Raw genomic sequence first — 18,892 nt, 5'->3', positions numbered from 1 at the left:
AATGAATGCATGCTGAGAGATGGTTTATTTACGGAAAAATGTGAAAAGTAGTTATGTGCTTCTATTAATAAAGAAAGAGAGTGTGAAAGTTAGGATTCTTTTGTGTGTTTGAGTGTGTGTGTGTCCTCAGTGAACTGTATCAGTCTCTGCAGCTGTCGGTTCAGTTTCTGTTCAGTCTGACTGAGGGAGGTTTTTGTACGACTGTTTTTCACTGTGTGAACACACCACCGCTGTGGTAACTCTGACAGTAATAAACTGCAGCATCTTCAGCCTGAACTCCACTGATGGTCAGAGTGAAGTCAGTATTCCCAGAGCTTGTTCCACTGAGACGATCAGAAACTCCAGACTGACGGCTGTTAGTAAATCAGAAGTTTAGGAGCTTCCTCTGGTTTCTGAAGGTACCAGTTGAAGCAGTAACTTGTACTTGGACTGACTTTACATTTGATAGAGACAGTCTGTCCCAGTGCAACAGACTGAGATCCAGGAGTCTGAGTCAGAATGATTTCTGCTGATGAACCTGGATAAAGTGCACAGACGTTATTACAATAAATTTGTCTAACTACACAAAAAATCGTCTTCAATTTAAAAACAGAGAATGAACGTTTCTAATATTTACAACAGATGAATGTGTATTTAAGGCTGTTTGTTTCTCACCCTGAACAAGGAGCCCCAGGGTGGTCAGCAGCAGAGTCAGTGACATCATCATCATTGTGCTGCTGGTGTGTCAGTGTCTCTGAAAGGTCTGGACAGCCACTGATCAACACTGACCTCTTAACATCTGGGAGCAGAGAGGCAGGACACATATGCAAACACACAGAGTCAGTCAGCTGGAGCTGTCCTCTACATGTCAGGATGTTTCCTGCTCTCTGCTGAAATTATTACTCCACATTCTTTTAGTTTTCTACTTAAAATGATCTTTTTCAAAATGGTTTGTGTTTTTAGTATTTTGGGTCCTTTCAGTCTGACTTAAAAGGTAAACCTGAACATTTTGGATCAAAGCATACAGCCCACTTAGAAGCTGTTCAGAGGATTTAAGTTAAACACTCTGTAATGAATTTTCATTCATATCAGTCATCATGCATCATTCATTATATATGTAGTCTATCTTCCAATACTAAGGAACTTCTTCATCTTACTGAAATTTCCAAAATGTCATCTTATTCAAGAAATTTCAGTTTACAAGGTCAAAATGAACACATTTAAATGAATTTTTTTGTACATTTGGTTTGTCTTTTAAAGAGAATCTGCCATTGCATGTTCTTCTATTATTATGTAATCTCTTGTTATCAGAAGAATCCCTGCTGTCATATGATGATGTACTAATCAGGCAATAGATCAATGAAATTCACAGTGAATGCCTTTAACTCTGGTCAGGACACCAGTTTTATAACAACAGGTGACATTGAAACACTGACTGTTATTTCAGAGTGATAAGACAGTGTTTCTGTTTAACTGTATGACATAAAACAGGTTGGACCTGGTGTTTAAAAAATTATTTAAAAAAGATAGAAATTGTGTCAAATAGTTTCCCTCACATGTGCTCCTTTGCTTGTGTTCTATCATAATAGCTTCCAATGCATATATGTATATATACATATATATATATATATAGTTATATATATATAGTTATATATGTCGCAGAAAATATTTGTGTAATCAAAAATTCAATTTTTTTTAAATCATTGTCAAGTTGAGCTTTTTTAGATAACTAGAACTAGATAAAAGTTATAGAAATCTGAGAGGATGTGCAGATTTCTTCTTGACAATTAAATCGCTGATAATTAGGATTTTAATTTTAAATGTATTTTCACTTTTTTTTTAATACACATGGTTGAGACAGTTGAGATGCACAATTAACCTGAGGTCAAAGGTCATGGGAGTAGTATATTTCATGAACTGTCACTCATTGACTCCTCTTTGCTTTAACCCTTGTGTGGTGTTCGGGTCTGTGGGACCCGTTTTCATTTTTTATTAAAAGAAAAATGATACAATTAATTCATTTTTCAAACTCAGACTCAATGGCCTTGGCTCATTTTCTGTGAAGAACATATATCAGAATAAATTTTTAATGACCACACACCGTACACCCCCCCTACACATTTCTATTACATATAAGATGTTCGGGTCCACTGGACCCAGGGCTAAAAGAAGTGTGGAAATTGATGTTCTGTGTACCTACACTCTGTCCTCCTCCTGTCTGGGCCTGCTGTTAGTGTGTGTGTGTGTGTGTGTGTGTGTGTGCGTGTGTGCGTGCGTGTGAGTGACAGAGAGAGTTTTTGCACCTGCGGTTCCCACACAAGTTTGCAACATTTTTGCAAAATTCAAGCATCAACACTCAACACATCAAGCATCTACTCTTGTTTTCCCGCACATTTGACCCTCTGTCTTGCGGGAATCTTTATTTTCTCCCACTCTATCTGCTACAAATTGGAGGCGGGACACTATAAATATAGCTTTGCCAGTGTGGTTTCTTATCACAACCGATCAAGATGGCCAAAGGGATCAACATCACATGCGACAATTTTTTTACCTCGCACAAGCTGGGACAGGAGCTCCTAAAGAGGAAGCTGACCATGGTGGGAACAATACGGAAAAACAAGTCAGAGCTCCCACCTCAACTGCTGACTACAAAGAACAGGCCTGTCAAGTCTTCCATGTTTGCTTACACGGCTGACACATCCCTGGTATCCTATGTGCCAAAGAAAGGCAAGAATGTGGTACTCATGAGTACACTGCACGGGGATGGAAGAATCTGTGACCAGGAACATCACAAACCAGAGATCATCATGGATTATAATGCCACAAAAGGAGGGGTAGACAACATGGACAAGCTGGTGACGGCCTACAGCTGCAAACGGAGGACTCTACGCTGGCCACTGGTGATATTCTTTGACATGTTGGACATCTCAGCAAACAACGCCTTTGTCATTTGGATGGCACTTAACCCAGAGTGGAACAGAGGGAAGCTCCAGAAGAGACGCCTCTTTCTCGAGGATCTGGGAAAAGCATGGGTGAGACCACAAATTGAGGAAAGACAACATGTCCCCAGAACCCCAGCCTCTGCAGCCATCGTGAGGAGGATTCAGGAGGAGAATGCTGGTGCCCTGTCCACCCAACCTACAGAACCACAATCTGCAGAAGCTGAAGTAAGTGTGTTATGCTGTTGCAGTACATGTCTGGCACTCATGTCTTGTGAGAGAGAGAGAGGTGTTAGAAAAATTCCTGATCTTTTCATTATTCTAGGTTGTGAACACCAGCAACAAGAAGAAGCGGTGCGAAGTGTGCGGACCCAAGATGGACAGAAAAACACAATATACATGCATCAAGTGCAAAAAGTATATCTGCAACACACACACAGTAAAACTCATGTGTTGTATAGGCTAGTGGCTAAAGGCCATGTGTTCAATGGGGCTCATGTGTTGTCTTGACTGATGTGTTTACTCTATGTGTTCATGTGTTCAGGTTGTGTTGTGCACCTGAATGGGTTAAATTTCTGAGTTCAAAGAAATAAAAGTCAGTAGTTTTGAAAAACCTTGCTTCTCTTGTGAATTTGTTTCCACTCATATCTTGATTTTAATTGATTTTCTTTATTACGTTTTAAATAATAAGTTATAAATGTGATCTAACAAAGGTAAAGGGCAAATATTAACCATATATACTGTTTATACAGCTTGTAATTGGGATGAAGTAAACATCTGTTGAGTTTTTTAACATAAAAGTGTTTGATTGTGAGGCATTAAAAACCACAAAATGCTACGGGTCCACCAGACCCACAAACACTGGCTGAGTAACAACAATATGAACACCACACAAGGGTTTTAATATGTAAATCTATCTGAAAAATAAGATTAATATGGATTTTGACTGGATGTGATGGATGAATTAACCTTTAACTGTTTAATAACCTCTAATGTGTGTGTCCTCAGTGAACTGTATCAGTCTCTGCAGCTGTCGGTTCAGTTTCTGTTCAGTCTGACTGAGGGAGGTTTTTGTACGACTGTTTTTCACTGTGTGAACACAGCTTGACTGTTGATGCTATGGAGAATCTGACAGTAATAAACTGCAGCATCTTCAGCCTGAACTCCACTGATGGTCAGAGTGAAGTCAGAGTTTGATCCACTGCCTGTAAAACGATCTGGAGTCCCTGATGCTCTGCTGCTAGTATAGTAAATGAGCAGTTTAGGAGTTTCTCCATCTCTCTGTTGGTACCAGGCTACAAGGTGGTAGTTATTCCAAACATGTACCCTCTGACTGGTTTTACATGTGATGGTGACGGAGCCTCCCACAGCAGAGCTCACTGCTCCAGGCTGAGTCACTGTGACCTGACCTCTGGACTCTGAGGATACAGAGACAAAAACATAAAGCAGCTTTATGGTTTTGTCGGCTTCATTTCAGAGGGACGGATGTTCATAGAGGAGAGGAGTTTGATTCTCTGGACTTTACCTGTGAAGCAGCAGCAGAGGAGAGTCCAGATGAGGACGCAGATCAAAGTCATGTTTCTGATGAGGAGGATTTCTGTGGCTTCTGTTGTCATGAAGGTCAGCTGTCAGTCATCCAGTGTTCAACTCTCAGGACTATAAACTCTCCCAGAGCACTGGAGCATGGTGCTGCTGATGCAAAGTGGCTCTCTATGGAAATGCTCTGACTGACTCCAACAGGGAGTTGTCTTATCAATCAGGATATTGATCACAAACTTTACAGTGTTTTCCTGAATTAATCTTTTTTTTGGGGGATTTTCTTTTTTATTGTCAAAATTAAAAACCTTCATAATTTGTTGTTGTTTTTTTCATTGATCAACAATTGTTAATAATCCTGCTCAATATTTCTCTGATGGACTCTACAATGGATCTGGCTGCACGGCAGAATCTTTCAGTGCTTTACCAGTTTATCTGTACACATGTTGTTCAATATGTCTGTCATTTACATTCATAAATGTATTATTTTATAATGAATTGAAATATCCTGTTCATTGCTGAATGTGTAAAGCACTTTGACATTAACTTTGTATTTCTCAAACATTTAAAAAGTTCTGCAGTTTGTTTGTTTCAGAGTCAGAGAGTCGTGTCGAACAAAACGTAGAACCCAGAAATACTGCAACACTGAGAGAAGCTGAAAAGTGAAAAACACTTGGACTATAACACCATCCTTCACCCCTTCCTGTCTCCTTATCAGCATTTATGAACATGTTCAACATGAGCTTTATTGCATTTCTGACAATTTCATCGAATAAAGATATATGCATGTTTAAGTACAACATTTTGGGTTAATTAATGAGATTTGTTATCAGCGTCTCATATTAGTTCATTCATGGGGTCATAATATCTCACCTTCTGTAAAAAATTTTATAAGACGGCATCAAATGAGTCCATCTTTATTTTGTTTGTCTCAGAGTCAGAGAGCCGTGTCTCTGTGCAGTCAGAGGTTTTTGTACGGCGGCTCAATGAGTTTGTATCACTGTGGGACACGTTCGGTGGAGGAACCAGACTGACAGTTAACTGTAAGTACATTTTACTCTTCTAATAACCTGAAATTTATAGATCCTTCTTTATTTTTCATTTCATAACCAGAAAACTGTTCATTTATGAAAAATATATGAATAAATGTAGTTTATATGATTGCAGTAATTGTTGATGAGTGAGTGAGACGATATATTCGGACACACTCAAAAGTCTTCTCTCTGTTACTCAGGAAATTTTAAGCTTCTGAAAACTGGTGACGCCTGAAAATAATTCTTACATGTTACATGAACAATAATTCGTGAACAAAGTTAACAAGTTGAAGGTTATTCTCAAACGCTTTAGTTTTTCTCTCCACACTTAATATCTGTGTGAATGAACATTTCACAGGGACTAATTCTGTGTCATTGATACCAATTTAGTCAAAATTCTGAGCCATGCTGATCTGGGCTGCACTTTTATCTAACAGCATATAAACATTTCAGCAGGAGAAAAGTGATACACTACTGTGTGAGGGATATTGATTCATGTAATTTCTTTACAAAGGTTGTTTTACGATGCAAAATAACAGAAAATACTTCGAGAGAGACTGTAAAGGAGGAAAATCCTGTTTTTTCCACGTAATTTTGCAGTCGCTAAAGTCAGAAGCAGGAGAGGGTAGAAATGATAGATTTATATAAACGTGTCGAAATGATTTGTGAAATGAATGAAAAACTTGTTTTTGATGTAAACAGGTGATACATGACATGAAGGCTGACGATCTGGTTTGAAAATTGCATTCATGATTTTAGATTGTACCACACTGACTGAAATAAAACTGAAAACATCTGAGGAGCAAAAAGCCTTAAACCTTTTTATATTTAGTACTGAAACCTGTCTGTTGCTGTGGTTCAGCAGTGAAGCCCGTCTGTTGCCGTAGTTACCGAGCTCAGAGAAGGAAGTGAGATATTAAAAAGCTGCTGCCTCTCAACATGTATCCTCTCTTTCTCCAGTGGGTCAGGTCCCTCCCACCCTGACAGTGTTGCCCCCCTCCACTGAAGAGCTGCAGCAGGGGAAGGCCACACTTGTGTGTCTGGCCAACAAGGGCTTCCCCTCAGACTGGAGTCTGTCCTGGAAGGTGGACGGCAGCAGCAGCATCAGCTGGGAGCAGAAAAGGAGCCCCGGGCTGCTGCAGAAGGACGGCCACTACATCTGGAGCAGCACCCTGAGGCTCCCTGCAGACCAGTGGGAGAAGGTGGGCTCTGTGACCTGTGAGGCCAAACAGGGCTCCCAGACTCCAGTCTTACAGACACTGAGGAGAGACCAGTGTTCCCAGTCCTGATCCCACTCATTGGGACTCTGATATTGAAGTTACCGTTTTTTCTTTCAGTCTTTACTTTTCAACACGGTCTCTGTCTCTTTTCTACAGTAACCATTTCATGTCTTCTTCATCTTTTAATACCGTAATTGTTCTCATTGAGTTTTATAACTGAGATTTCCCTGATTAAATAAAAAGCCTTTTCATCAAAACAAATGTTTTCGTTTATGTTTTAATGAAAGAAACAATGACCCCACCAGTTCCATAAAATCCACAGGCATACCTAATAAAATATATTTATTAATTTAGATAAATAGCTGAACAATGTGAGAAAGGAATTATGAGCTCATGTCATACAGTGTTTGTTTTAATAGAAAAACCCAGAATGGTCATTTAAATTCAGCCATGATAGAAATGACTTAATCTAATGTTCCAACTTTTTGTGAATTTGTAACTCGATGAAAACCTTGTAGTTATCAAGCTGATTGTTCTGTTGAAGAATTTCAATCAAAACATCTTAAATATGATAAAAGAAGCATGTCAGTAGGAGAAACATTTGTGCTGAAATATGTAGATAAAAATCCACACACTGTAGGAACTGTGAGTAAAGCTAAAATGCCTCACAGAAACATGCTACTGTAGGATCCTGAACAGAACATTCTGATTGGTTTACAACATCAGAGTATAACTATCATCAGTGATCTCTATATAAAGGCTGATTCATGTCTTTAGTGTAAACAATCTCACAGAAACATCTAATGTGTTCTTAAACTCTTCCACAGTCCTGGAACAATGTTCTTCACACTCATTTAAGAATCTGTTGGTCGGCTGTTCCCTGATGTGATGATGATCTAATCTCCAGGTCAAAAGGGACAAACGCATTTAACTACAGAGGAAGATTACATGAGAATAAAACAATTACAGCATTTCTTCTGCTCGTGTCTCAATGTGACCTTTAAACTGCATCAATAGATATTTGTAAGCAGCCACAATAAAGACTGTAGTGAGCTGATCTGACAACATTCCCTCTGGAAATGCTCTGACTGACTCCAACAGGGAGAATTTATACAAGTATTTACCCAAAACTTCTTCATACTTAGTTTAATATGCTGGAAATGTTTGAGGAAGAACTTCTTTAGTTTTTTAGTTTTCTTTCAGTCTAAAACTGTCATAGGTTTCAATGAAATGTAATGAGGAAAAACAAAAGAAACAAACATGTTGTATGGAACTATTTTCATGTTTGGTATCAACTCATGAATTCACACATCTTTTTTTTAGTTTGTTTTAAATCCACGGAGCGGATTTGGGGTCAAAGGTCGTGCTTGTTGTATTTCATTTAACTGCCACACAATAGCTCCTCTTTGCTTTTTTAGCAAATCTGAAAGAAAAAATTGATTGTAATAGATTTTGATATGATGTGATGGATAACAGAACCTTCAGAAACTTGATTACATTTAAGCTATGTGTGTGTCTTCAGAGAAATATAAATATAGTTAAAATAATTGATGGTGCAAAGTGTGACGGTTAAAATAATATTCAAAATGTTCCATAAAATGTGTGTCCTCAATGAACTGTATCAGTCTCTGCAGCTGTCGGTTCAGTTTCTGTTCAGTCTGACTGAGGGAGGTTTTTGTACGACTGTTTTTCACTGTGTGAACACATACTGACTGTTGATTTCATGGAAACTCTGACAGTAATAAACTGCAGCATCTTCAGCCTGAACTCCACTGATGGTCAGAGTGAAGTCAGAGTTTGATCCACTGCCTGTAAAACGACCTGGAGTCCCTGATGCTCTGCTGCTAGCATAGTAAATGAGCAGTTTGGGAGTTTCTCCATCTCTCTGTTGGTACCAGGCTACAAGGTGGTAGCTATTCCAAACATGTACCCTCTGACTGGTTTTACATGTGATGGTGACGGAGCCTCCCACAGCAGAGCTCACTGCTCCAGGCTGAGTCACTGTGACCTGACCTCTGGACTCTGAGGATACAGAGACAAAAACATAAAGCAGCTTCATGCTTTTGTCGGCTTCATTTCAGAGGGACGGATGTTAATAGAGGAGAGGAGTTTGATTCTCTGGACTTTACCTGTGAAGCAGCAGCAGAGGAGAGTCCAGATGAGGACGCAGATCAAAGTCATGTTTCTGATGAGGAGGATTTCTGTGGCTTCTGTTGTCATGAAGGTCAGCTGTCAGTCATCCAGTGTTCAACTCTCAGGACTATAAACTCTCCCAGAGCACTGGAGCATGGTGCTGCTGATGCAAAGTGGCTCTCTATGGAAATGCTCTGACTGACTCCAACAGGGAGTTGGAACTCTCTGATGATGATTGATATAAATAGATAAATAACGTGTTTATAAGTCAAGTGTAATGGACTAATGGAGTGATGGACCTCTCCAAGGTGTACCCCGCCTAACGCCCAATGACAGCTGGGATAGGCTCCAGCCACCTGAGACCCTGGATTGGATAAAGCAGCTATAGAAAATGATGAATGGATTAAAAGATTTGTATCTTCATCTCCCAAATGATTAAAAAGTGTAACGCAGAGGAAAAGGTAAACACAATGATAAACATGCCTTTTTCCTCTTGCTGGTATGAAACTGAACATTTCTTTATATTTTCTGAATAGTTGGTCAATGGAAATGCTGAAAGTCAATACATTTTTTAATTGTTTCTGTTAAACAAAGGTTCAAACTTATGGGGTTTGTGCTTTTAGGGCCCAGTCAACACACAAACAGATACATTTGACCTCATTTCAAAAACATCATAATGGAGGAAAATTTAGATTTTTTGCACGTTTTACAACGCATGATGCCAACATATAACCATGTTTTTATTCACATCCCACCCAAACATTCTACAACACTGAGCAAAGTTGAAAGGTGAAACGCACTTGGACAATAACGCCACCCTACACCTCTTCCCACCTCCATAAAAACATTTCTGAACATGTAAAAGATGTGCTGTGTTATATCTGTGGAATTTTCACATGAGACAAAATGTAAGTATGTTAAACTTTATTCAGACAACCATAAGAATATAATGTTCTGGAAGCACTGAAAATATAGTGATGTTACTATAAAGGAGCTGAAAGTAGCCTTTATAGAGAAAACACTTTGCTCTGTGGAAAGATTTCTTGTTCTGGAGTGAGTCTCTTGAGTCTTTAGACACTTTAGCTTTAATCCTGTTTGAAACATCCCCCTCTAGGATTTCATCCTGATTTTGTAGGAGAGAATATAATTTAGGGTTGATAAAATAATGATTCTTTTATAAAATGACTGAGTTAGGGTATGTCTGGTCTTATCAGTGGATCTATAGCTTTAATGTGCTACTGATTCAAAATATTTATCAGTATCAGTATCTTTTTACACTTTTGAGTGATATGTAAAAATATTGATCCACATGTAAAAATCTGATTTGTTACTCTGTGTTATTTTCAGTTTTAATACGATAAAGTTTGATGAAATGAAATTGTTCAGAAATAAAAAAAAAATGTTTGGTGAGTTTGTTTGTTTCAGAGTCAGAAAGCCGTGAGCCGTGTCTCTGTGCAGTCAGAGGTTTTTGTACGGCGGCTCAATGAGTTTGTATCACTGTGGTACACGTTCGGTGGAGGAACCAGACTGGAAGTTGGAAGTAAGTTTATATTGTTTTTATGGAAAAATACAATATTTTATATTTGAGGAATTATTTGAATGTCTTAAACTGAGTAAAATATGTTTATTCATCATTTTAAACTATTTCAGGATTCATAGTTTTACTTATCTTTGTGGAAGTCAAGTCAGATCAGCTTTGATGATATTTTTCTACGTTTATGTCAAACTGTATTTCAGAAGCTTTAAAGTCCAAAGACTAAATTTGACCAATGAGTGGTTTCAATTTTAAATTCTCTATTAGAATAATGTCATATGTGAAATTTAATTTGAAATAGTTTGCAGTGTTTTTTCAAATAATGACTTTGCTCCATCTGAAGAACATTTAATGTTAGAACTGGTCTTCAGAAAATTCTTTTAACTGATGTATATTTTCACTTTTGAGAATGTTGAAGTAAAACTTATAATGTCACATGTGTTTGTTTTACATCCCGTACAGTTTCAGATATTTCTGGTAAAACTATGAGATGATTTTCTGTCTCTGCTGAGAGGTTTCTTAAAGGGAAGTGAAACAATGTGTTAGTCAGTGACTGATGGAGCAGAAATTACATGTGACAGAAACTTCTACAAGTGGAAAGTCAACTCTCTCACACTAAAGGTGTCCAACTGTCTACTGTTTGATTGACATTTTTATGGTTGCTGTCCTCTGACCTGACTGGTGTTTCCTAGGTGATACCCGTCCCACCCTGACGGTGTTCCCCCCCTCCACAGAGGGGCTGCAGAAGGGCAAGGCCACCCTCATGTGTCTGGCCAACAAGGGCTTCCCCTCAGACTGGAGTCTGTCCTGGAAGGTGGACGGCAGCAGCAGCAGCTTGGATCAGAGCACGAGCCGCTTTGTGCTGCAGAAGGACGGCCTCTACAGCTGGAGCAGCACCCTGAGGCTCCCTGCAGACCTGTGGGAGAAGGCCAGCTCTGTGACCTGTGAGGCCACCCAGGGCTGCCAGACTCCAGTCTCAGAGACAGTGAGGAGAGACCAGTGTTCCCAGTCCTGACCTGACTCACTGGGACTCTGATACTGATTCTGTTCTGTTCCTGCTCTCAGTCTATTTGCTTTAAAAGTCTTACTGATTTCATCTTAAAGGTGATTCTTGCTTCTGTTCGTTTGAAATAATAAAAACAAATCAAACTTGTATTTTTACTTCTTTTTCATGACATATGAACCTTACAGCACCAGAATAAGTTAGATAGATTATCTCAGTCCAAAAGGAAACACTAAATATCACACTACTTTGATAGATTGTTCTATCTAATTTTCTTTGGTTGTTAGGAAATATCTACAGGGCAGGATTACTGTTCCAGCAACATATCATCAGTCCGGTAAAACAAACCTGTCTCAGCACCATCTAACAGACCAGGATGGAGACTGAGGCCCAAATATAGTCAAACTTTAATTAACATTGATGCTAACAATGACTCTCACTTATATCAGGTCTTGAAACAGATCCATGTCCAACATTTCATGTATGAAGTTTTACCTAAAAAGTATTTTGATGATGATTTTACTCTAAAATGTGAAATTAAAATTTTAAACTTCTAATGTAGAATATTTTGATTAAATGAATAAACATGAATCTGATTTTTTTCAGAGCAAATAAGAAAATACATAAAGATTCATATTGAATAGAAGAAGATGTTATGGTCTGGATCTACTGTCAGCAAAATGTTCACACTCCGATTTATATGCTTCAATTAATGTTGATAGCATGTTAAAGGATAAACAAATAAAACAAAAAAAATCAAACTCATGTCATAAATGTGCACCTGATTTCATATACTTCTGCATTAAAATTAGACAGTGGATTTATCTAATTAACAACATTTAGTTTTTCTCAGTTTCATTATTAACAGTGATGATATAATAATGGAAAATACACCAAGTATTTTTTCTGCAATGAGACACAGTGTATTAAATAATTTGTTAAGAATGTAAATTGATGTGATGTTTTGTGACAGTATTCTGTTACATAAACATATTTACTCTATTTAAAAGCCTCTGCTGTAGTGCAGCTGTGGATCAGTTCCTCTGCAGCTGACTGAGGTTTTTGTACGACGTTGTTTCACTGTGTGAGTGGCCTGCTGTAATCCTGCTGACAGTAATAAACTCCTGCATCTTCAGGCTGAACTCCACTGATGCTCAGAGTGAAGTCAGTTCCAGAATAACTTCCACTGAAACGATCAGAAACTCCAGACCAACGGGAATTAGCATTATAAATTAGGAGTTTAGGAGCTTCTCCAGGTTTTTGAAGATACCACTGCACATCATTACTAACACCTGAACTGGCTTTACATTTCATAGAGACAGTCTGTCCTGGAGAAACAGACTGAGATCCAGGAGCCTGAGTCAGGATGATATCCCCTGATGAACCTGGAAAAAGAGGAGATGAATTATTGCAACAAATCTAACTGAAAGATAAAACATTAGTTTAAAAACAGAGAATGGATTTCTCTAATATTTACAACAGATGAATGTGTATTTAAGGCAATTTGTTTCTCACCCTGAACAATGAGCCCCAGGGTGGTCAGCAGCAGAGTCAGTGACATCATCATCATGGTGCTGCTGGTGTGTCAGTGTCTCTGAAAGGTCTGGACAGCCACTGATCAACACTGACCTCTTAACATCTGGGAGCAGAGAGGCAGGACACATATGCAAACACACAGAGTCAGTCAGCTGGAGCTGTCCTCTACATGTCAGGATGTTTCCTGCTTTCTCTGATGAGATTATTACTCCACATTCTTTTAGTTTTCTACTCAAAATGATCTTTTTCACAATGGTTTGTGTTTTTACTATTTTGGGTCCTTTCAGTCTGACTTCAAAGTTAAACCTGAACATTTTGGATCAAAGCATACAGCCCACTTAGAAGCTGTTCAGAGGGTTTCAGTTAAACTGAATTTTCATTCATATCAGTCATCATGCATAATTCTTGATGTATGTAGTATAATCTGAATATCCATCATTCAGACACAAATCTCCAAATGCTGAAGAACTTCTTCACACAGAAATTTCCAAACTTCATCTGAATTAAGAAATTTCAGTCTACAAGGTCAAAATAAATGAGTTGAAATGTATTTTTTGTATATTTGGTTTGTCTTTTAAAGAGAATCTGCCATTGCATGTTCTTCTATTATTATGTAACCTCTTGTTATCAGAAGAATCCCTGCTGTCATATGATGATTTACTAATCAGGCAATAGATCAATGAAATTCACAGTGAATGCCTTTAACTCTGGTCAGGACACCAGTTTTATAACAACAGGTGGCATTGAAACACTGACTGTTATTTCAGAGTGATAAGACAGTGTCTCTGTTTAACTGTATGACATAAAACAGCTTGGACCTGGTGTTTAAAAAAAGATTTAAAAAAGATTGAAATTGTGCAAATAGTTTCCCTCACATGTGCTCCTTTGCTTGTGTTCTATCATAATAGTTTTCGATGCATATATACAAAGTATATATATATAGTTATATAAGTTTGCAAAAAATATTTGTTTAATCAAAGATTCAATTTTTTTAAATCATTGTCAAGTTGAGCTTTTTTTAGATAACAAGAACTAGATAAATGTTTTTTAAAATCTTATGGTATTGAGAGGATGTGCAGATTTCTTCTTGAGTATTAAATCGCTGATAATTAGGATTTTGATTTTAAATGTATGTTCACTTTTTTTTTAAACTACACATAGTTGAGACGGTTGAGATGCACAATTAACCTGAGGTCAAAGGTCATGTGTGTAGGATATTTCATGAACCGTCACTCATTGACTCCTTATTGGTTTTATATATAAATCTAGCTTCACCAGGCACTGTTCTAGCGCCAACCTCTCTGTCACTCCTCTTCATCTCTCTGACCACTACATCATGTCCTACAACTAGTGATGTGGCGTTTGAAGCGAGGCCTCGGAGCTTGTGTCGAGCAAAAAGGGGCGAGCCAGATGAAGTTGGTTCGAGGCTTGTATCGTTTCCATAAAAATCACGTGACTGATGACAAACGAGGCCTCGGATTCAGTGTACACGTCACTGATTCATTTTGAGCGTCACTACCGCGTAAAAAGGGTTTGAACCTTGCGGCACTTCGAGGGTTTTGAGTTGGCGTTTGGTATTGGTGAGAGGTAGAGTGTGCGTTGGTTGTATCAGAGTTAGTGGTTAAGTTCAGTTATTATATCAGTCATATCATCTATTATTATTAGAATAGTGTTAGAATAGTTATATAGGATATGAACCCTCGTTTTTCGCGGGAGTTACGTTCCAAAAAGAACCCGTGATAGGCGAAATCCGTGAAGTAGTAACCTTTATTTTTTTTTACAAATAACTACTGTACTGTAAAATAATCATTTTAATCATCAACACGAACTGAAGGCTTCAAATTGCGGAGATCAGCACCGCGACCCGAGTCATTGGATTAGAACGGGAGAAAATGAAAAATGATTATGAAAAAAAAAATACAAAGTACAGTAGGACAAATAGTGACTCACGTGTATTTCACTGCTCTTCTGACTGAGCCGCTGCATCCTGACTCCGCTCTGTAGCGGTTTTTTTTCTTCTAAAGCCCGCGGTGAAGGTGTGTTTTTTCGAGAGAAGAACAGTTATCGGTAGTTGTTGTCGCTCTTTTTTCTTCTGGGCATATTAAACCGCAACGTTATTGACACACATTTCTTTAAATAAAAACCAATAACTTATATTTGTCTTGTTGCCCATACTGCTCGGTTGCAGTTTATTCCTGATTCCCGGTCCCATAAGCACTTTAGTTCCATAAGCACTGTAGTCAGTGTACATCATTGATATATTTCATTTGAGTGATCAACACCATAGCACTCAATAATACTTCCATATATGCAGTTTTCACACATTTATTTTCATTGAGACACAGTGACAACAATTGTTTATTTTATATTGCAGGATGCTCTAACTCAGGGTTAATTTAGTCTGTCATATATTCCTTTTGCACAGCAGGTGTCACTAGAGAGACCGTTTCAATGAGGCTTCGGGTAATGAACCTTTTGGCGAACCTTTGGGCTGGAAAGCCTCATTGGTTCATGAAGCCTCGTTTTGCCATCATTACCTACAACCTCTCCCTCTTCCTTACCGACAAGGCAGCGCAGGTGCTCATCCAGGCTCTTGTCATCTCCCGCCTGGACTACTGCAACTCCCTCCTTGCTGGCGCCCCGGCTTCTGCCATCAGACCTCTGGAGCTGGTTCAGAAAGCTGCTGCTCGTCTGGTGTTCAACCTCCCCAAGTTCTCCCACACCACTCCCCTTCTCCGCTCTCTACACTGGCTCCCTGTAGCTGCTCGAATCCAGTTTAAGACTCTGGTGCTGGCCTACAGGGCAGTGGAAGGAACAGCTCCTTCATACCTCCAGGCCATGGTCAAGCCCTACATCCCCTCCCAACAAGAAACAAAGTAATAAAATATAAATGGATGATTCCCAATTTATGTAATATCTATTTTGCTTTATAGAATTGTGTGTGTGTGTCCTCAGTGAACTGTATCAGTCTCTGCAGCTGTCGGTTCAGTTTCTGTTCAGGCTGACTGAGGGAGGTTTTTGTACGACTGTTTTTCACTGTGTGAACACCCACTGACTGTTGATGTTATGGAGACTCTGACAGTAATAAACTGCAGCATCTTCAGCCTGAACTCCACTGATGGTCAGACTGAAGTCAGAGTATGATCCACTGCCTGTAAAACGACCTGGAGTCCCTGATGCTCTGCTGCTAGCAAGGTAAATGAGCAGTTTGGGAGTTTCTCCATCTCTCTGTTGGTACCAGGCTAAATAGTGTCTGTTGCTATAAACATGAACATTCTGGCTGGTTTTACATGTGATGGTGACGGAGCCTCCCACAGCAGAGCTCACTGCTCCAGGCTGAGTCACTGTGACCTGACCTCTGGACTCTGAGGATACAGAGACAAAAACATAAAGCAGCTTCATGCTTTTGTCGGCTTCATTTCAGAGGGACGGATGTTCATAGAGGAGAGGAGTTTGATTCTCTGGACTTTACCTGTGAAGCAGCAGCAGAGGAGAGTCCAGATGAGGACGCAGATCAAAGTCATGTTTCTGATGAGGAGGATTTCTGTGGCTTCTGGTGTCATGAAGGTCAGCTGTCAGTCATCCAGTGTTCAACTCTCAGGACTATAAACTCTCCCAGAGCACTGGAGCATGGTGCTGCTGATGCAAAGTGGCTCTCTATGGAAATGTTCTGACTGACTCCATCATCACTCTGATGATGCAGTTCATCAACTGATCAATCGGTTTATTGGACATTACATGGGAAATGAAAGCAATAGTAAAACATTTTTGGATTCAGGTTTACACCTCAATCTGTCTTGTTTAAAAAAATCTACCTTATTTAACTTATTTTTTCAGTTTGCTAGAGAAAATCTGTGAATTCATGCATGAATCAACTGGAAAATATGTACAAAGTCTGAATACATGCCATAGGAAATCATTTACTATTTAATTCTAAGATTTTAATTGTAGACAGTTGTTGAGCTTTCTGAAAAGCTAATCTTTTGAGAGAGCCATGTCTTTTTTTATGATGACTCAATGAGTTTGTAATACTGGGATTCACTTTTGGTGGAGGTACAAGCCTGAAAGTTGAGATTTAAGTTTTTATTCATTTTATTTATTTTATTTTCATTTTTTCAGGACACCTTCAAAGGTTCTCTGACCACACTCTCAGTGGTCAGAGCTGATCTCGGAGGATGAGGACAGCACACCCTATATGAGTCATAATGTTATGGCTGATCGGTGTACATATCCCTGTTGAACTGATTGTTAAAAACGTGAAGTATTAAAAAAGATTACTTCATTTCTTCAGAAGATATTCCTTATTTCCAACCACAGTAAAGTGTTAAAAGTGGGATATGAAATAAATTTTTCCAAGTAAAACTGGATGTGGCAAAAATGACAGTGATAATCTTACGGTGCTCCGCCATATTGTTTCAAATTCACTTTAAAATCAGAAAGAATTTGCAAAATGGTGACTGATTCTTTTTCCCAGAAAAAAGATATTACAGGACAAGCTGTGAGAAGATTTTCTGTGTGGTGATAGGCTATGCATGAGAGGTTACATAAAGGGAAGTGAAACAATGTGTTCGTCGATGACTGTTGGAGCAGAAAGATCTGACAGAAACTTCTGAAAGAAGAAAATTATCTCCCTCCAAGTCTGAGTTGAGTATAGGGATGGGAATTGATAAGATTTTTACGATTCCAATTCCATCTTCGATTCTGCTTAACGATTCGGTTCTTTGTCAGTTCCCTTATCGATTCTCATTTGGAGAAAAACCGGTCGATTAGCATCAACTTTGTTTAGTTTAGAAGTAACACAAGTCATGACCTTACAAACCCAACAACGGTGAGGTCCACAGTGGTCTATCATGGCCTGGGTAATTTAACTCTTCCCTGCTCTGGTGAAAGGAGAAGCTGGAGGTAGACGTAAACTGGGGGTAGTACTACCAGCCTCTGGCTCTGAGCCAGTCAGGCTCTGCCTCTCATGATTTCATCTAAATGTAATGCCTGAGAAGGCATTCATTTAACCTTAACCGTTACAAACAGCAGGTTTTACAATGAGGCAAATGGTGCTAACATGATAGGCAGTGTTTGTTAGTTAGTTAGTTACCTGCAGTGTTAGCCGAGGACATGCTAACGTTGCTAACGTTGCTGGGTTCAGATTCACCAACGTTAGTCCGGAGTGGATTGAAAACGCGACATTCATTCATAGTTATTGCATGTTGGTAGTATTTCCTCCCTTTGGTGAAATATTCACTTTGCAAGTTGCCCTGTTGTCGTCTTTTTTAGGGATGTGTAACCAAACTTTCGAGCGTTTGTACCGCTTGGGCGCCATGTTTACTGTTGACTGCTGGCTGCACTGGACTCCCCACGCAACGTTGCGTGGTGACATCAGTCACGCCCACTGGAATCGATAAGGGAATCGTTTGCAAAATCGCCAAACGATTCCAAGGAATTGAAACACTGGGAACCGGTTCTCGATTCCCATCCCTAGTTGAGTAAGAGCTGATTTACCAAAAACTTTGCCTATACTGTTGACTCTAGACTGTTGCTTGTTTTTAAATTCATTTAAATTATTTTATTTGTTTCTCTTTATATTCTTTTATGTATTTTAATGCTTCTTCCACTCCCTGCTGCAATGCTTTTATTTTATGTAAAGTACTTTGAATTAATTGTTTGTACATGAAATGTGCTGTATAAATAAATTTGATTTGATTTGATTTGATTATACTGCTCATTTATTGGTGTAATGCTTCAACCCCTCTATGGCTATAAATGATATAAAATTCTTAGTTTATTCACCATCCTCGCTCTTAACGAGGCTACATTAAAAAAAATCTATACATGTAAATGCTTTTTGGGATTTTTTCACACACTTATAGCACTTACAATACATAAAGACTTTTGGTGAGGGAACCAAATAAAAAAAATTGATAAAAAAATGTGTTTAGATTTTAAAGCCAAGGATTTCATTTCTATCTTCCCTCCCTTCTTGT

The 18,892-nt window shown here is 38.8% G+C and overlaps 2 gene segments (V, D, J or C); one reads left to right on the top strand and one right to left on the bottom strand.

Annotated features, from left to right (window-relative positions):
* Nucleotides 1–9,272: 9,272 nt before the first annotated feature.
* On the top strand, nt 9,273–11,528 carry LOC142368262 (Ig kappa-b4 chain C region-like). The segment is given in 3 exon segments: nt 9,273–9,302; nt 10,267–10,381; nt 11,068–11,528. Coding segments are annotated over 3 exon segments (468 nt in total).
* Nucleotides 11,529–12,441: 913 nt separating this feature from the next.
* LOC142367906 (Ig kappa chain V region 3368-like) lies at nt 12,442–12,945 on the bottom strand. The segment is given in 2 exon segments: nt 12,442–12,763; nt 12,894–12,945. Coding segments are annotated over 2 exon segments (360 nt in total).
* Between the last annotated feature and the right edge of the window lie 5,947 nt (nt 12,946–18,892).

The sequence above is a fragment of the Odontesthes bonariensis genome, chromosome 18 (assembly GCF_027942865.1).
Source record: "Odontesthes bonariensis isolate fOdoBon6 chromosome 18, fOdoBon6.hap1, whole genome shotgun sequence".
Classification (NCBI taxonomy): domain Eukaryota; kingdom Metazoa; phylum Chordata; class Actinopteri; order Atheriniformes; family Atherinopsidae; genus Odontesthes; species Odontesthes bonariensis.
The sequence above is the reverse complement of the archived record's forward strand: the minus strand, read 5'-3'. Positions and strand labels throughout refer to the sequence as shown.